The sequence below is a fragment of the Mesitornis unicolor genome, unplaced genomic scaffold (assembly GCF_000695765.1).
Source record: "Mesitornis unicolor isolate BGI_N332 unplaced genomic scaffold, ASM69576v1 scaffold12186, whole genome shotgun sequence".
Lineage (NCBI taxonomy): Eukaryota > Metazoa > Chordata > Aves > Mesitornithiformes > Mesitornithidae > Mesitornis > Mesitornis unicolor.
This window is the reverse complement of record NW_010193010.1, coordinates 1-2935: the sequence shown is the minus strand read 5'-3', so window position 1 is coordinate 2935 and position 2935 is coordinate 1. Positions and strand designations below refer to the sequence as shown.

The 2935-nt window shown below is 61.8% G+C and overlaps 2 protein-coding genes across 2 annotated transcripts; both read right to left on the bottom strand.

Annotated features, from left to right (window-relative positions):
* Nucleotides 1-28: 28 nt before the first annotated feature.
* On the bottom strand, nt 29-478 carry LOC104542861 (collagen alpha-1(VI) chain-like). The gene is given in 1 exon segment (XM_010187320.1): nt 29-478. A coding segment is annotated over 1 exon segment (450 nt).
* A 153-nt stretch (nt 479-631) lies between these two features.
* LOC104542860 (collagen alpha-3(IX) chain-like) lies at nt 632-2550 on the bottom strand (the record flags this gene model as incomplete). Its single annotated transcript, XM_010187319.1, has 4 exons — nt 632-641; nt 755-1067; nt 1779-1844; nt 2331-2550. Coding segments are annotated over 4 exons (609 nt in total), but the record flags the coding sequence as incomplete, so codon positions are not given.
* Between the last annotated feature and the right edge of the window lie 385 nt (nt 2551-2935).

Here is a 2935-nt window from a genome sequence, read left to right as displayed (position 1 = left end):
ATGGGATTGGCCACCAGGTCAACCCCGGTCATGGCCACCATGTCCCCGTGTCCCCGCTGTCACCCACCTCCTGGCAAATGGAGTTGATGTCGGCCCCCGAAATCTTGTCCGGCCGTGCCACATCTTGGGGAGGTGGCGGTGAAGGAAACGTCCCCTCCTCCGTGTCCCCAAACCAGCCCCCAGCCCCTCCCTTGGGGTCCCCGATGTCCTTTTGGGGGTCACTGATGTCCCCATCGGGTCCTTGATGGCCCTTGGGGTCCCCAATGTCCCCATGGGGTCCTTGATGTCCTCATTGGGTCCCCAGTGTCCCCTGGGGTCCCCGATGTCCCTTGGGGTCCCCAATGTCCCCATGGGGTCCTCGATGTCCCCATTGGTTCCTCAGTGTCCCCTGGGGTCCCCAATGTCCATGGGGGTCCTTGCCCCTCCCCGATGTCCCCATGGGGTCCCCAATGTCCCATGAGGTCCCTGATGTCCCCATGGGTCCTTGACCCTCCCTGGTGTCCCATAGGGTCCCCAATGTCCCCACTGGTTCCTCAGTGTCCCCTGGGGTCCCCAATGTCCCCATGGGGTCCTTGATGTCCCCTTGGGGTCCTCAATGTCCCTTGGGGTCCCCGATGTCCCCATTGGTTCCTCAGTGTCCCCTAGGGTCCCCAATGTCCCCATTGGGTCCTTGATGTCCCTTGGGGTCCTCAACATCCCCATGGGGTCCTCAATGTCCCCATAGGATCCTTGATGTCCCCATAGGGTCCTTGACGTCCCATGGGGTCCCCAATGTCCCCATGAGGTCCCCGATGTCCCCTTGGGGTCCCCAATGTCCCATGAGGTCCCAAATGTCCCCATTGGGTCCTCAATGTCCCTTGGGGTCCCCAATGTCCCCTGGGGTCCTTGATGTCCCTTGGGGTCCCCAATGTCCCCTGGGGTCCTTGATGTCCCTTGGGGTCCCCAATGTCCCCTGGGGTCCTTGATGTCCCTTGGGGTCCCCAATGTCCCCTGGGGTCCTTGATGTCCCTTGGGGTCTCCAACGTCCCCATGAGGTCCCTGATGTCCCCATGGCTCCTTGACCCTCCCTGGTGTCCCATTGGGTCCTCAATGTCCCTTGGGGTCTCCAATGTCCCCTGGGGTCCTTGATGTCCCCTGGGGTCCTCAATGTCCCCACTGGTTCCTCAGTGTCCCCTGGGGTCCCCAATGTCCCCATGGGGTCTTCAACGTCCACTGGGTCCTTGGCCCTCCCCGATGTCCCCATGGGGTCCCCAACATCCCCACGGGATCCCCGTCCCCAGGAGGTGCCCCCACAGCCCCGGGGCATCCCCAAACGTCCCCAATGTCCCCATTGAGTCCTTCACCCTCCCTGATGTCCCCTGGGGTCCCCAACGTCCCCATGGGGTCCTCAATGTCCATGGGGGTCCTTGACCCTCCCTGGTGTCCCATAGGGTCCCAAATGTCCCCATTGGGTCCTCAATGTCCCTTGGGGTCCTCAATGTCCCCATTGGTTCCTCAGTGTCCCCTGAGGTCCCCAATGTCCCCATGGGGTCCTCAATGTCCCCTGGGGTCCCCGATGTCCCCATAGGATCCTTGACGTCCATTGGGGTCCTCAATGTCCCCACTGGTTCCTCAGTGTCCCCTGGGGTCTCCAATGTCCCCATGGGATCCCCGATGTCCCTTGGGGTCCCCGATGTCCCCATGGGGTCCTCAATGTCCCCTGGGGTCCCCGATGTCCCCATAGGATCCTTGACGTCCATTGGGGTCCTCAATGTCCCCACTGGTTCCTCAGTGTCCCCTGGGGTCTCCAATGTCCCCATGGGATCCCCGATGTCCCTTGGGGTCCCCGATGTCCCCATGGGGTCCTCAATGTCCCCATTGGTTCCTCAGTGTCCCCTGGGGTCCCCGATGTCGCCATGGGGTCCTTGACCCTCCCTGATGTCCCCATTGGGTCCCAAATGTCCCATGAGGTCCCTGACGTCCCTTGGGGTCCTCAATAACCCTTGGGGTCCCCGATGTCCCCATAGGGTCCTTGATGTCCCCTTGGGGTCCTCAATGTCCCTTGGGGTCCCCGATGTCCCCATTGGTTCCCCATGGGGTCCTCAATGTATTTTGGGGTCCCCAATGTCCCCTGGGGTCCCTGATGTCCCCATTGGGTCCCCGATGTCCCCATGGGTTCTTGACCCTCCCTGACGTCCCCTGGGGTCCCCAATGCCCCCATTGGTTCCTCAGTGTTCCCTGGGGTCTCCAATGTCCCCATTGGGTCCCTGACCCTCCCCGATGTCCCCATTGGGTCCCCAACATCCCCACGGGATCCCCATCCCCAGAAGGTGGCCCCACGGCCCCGGGGCGTCCCCAAACGACCCCAAAGGTCCCCAAAGGTCCCCCCCGGAGCGGGATACAGTCCTCCAGGTCCACCTCCTCGGACAGGTTCATCTTGCTGGTGATGGTGGAGAAGATGAGGCGCTTCTGGCGCCGGTCGGGCAGCGGGAACTCGATTTTCCGGTCCAAACGGCCCGGCCGGAGCAGGGCCGGGTCCAGGGTGTCCGCCCGGTTGGTGGCCATGATCACCTTGGGGGGGGGGGAAATGGGGGGTACCCGAAATCCTGTGAGGGACCTTAAATCCCATAGGACCCATAGGGCCCATGGGATACTCCAAAACCCCATAGAAACCCCATAGAAACCCCAGAGGACCCCAATAGGACCCATAGGACCCATGTGAGACCCATAGGACCCCCATAGAACCCATAGGACCCATTTAAGACCCATAGGACCCATAGGACCCCAATGGGACCCATAGGACCCATGTGAGACCCATGGGACCCATAAGACCCCAACAGCACCCATAGGACCAATGGGATGCTCCAAAACCCCATAGAAACCCCATAGGACCCACAGGACCCATAGGACCCATAGGACGCATAGGACCCCAATGGGACCCATAGGATCCATGTGA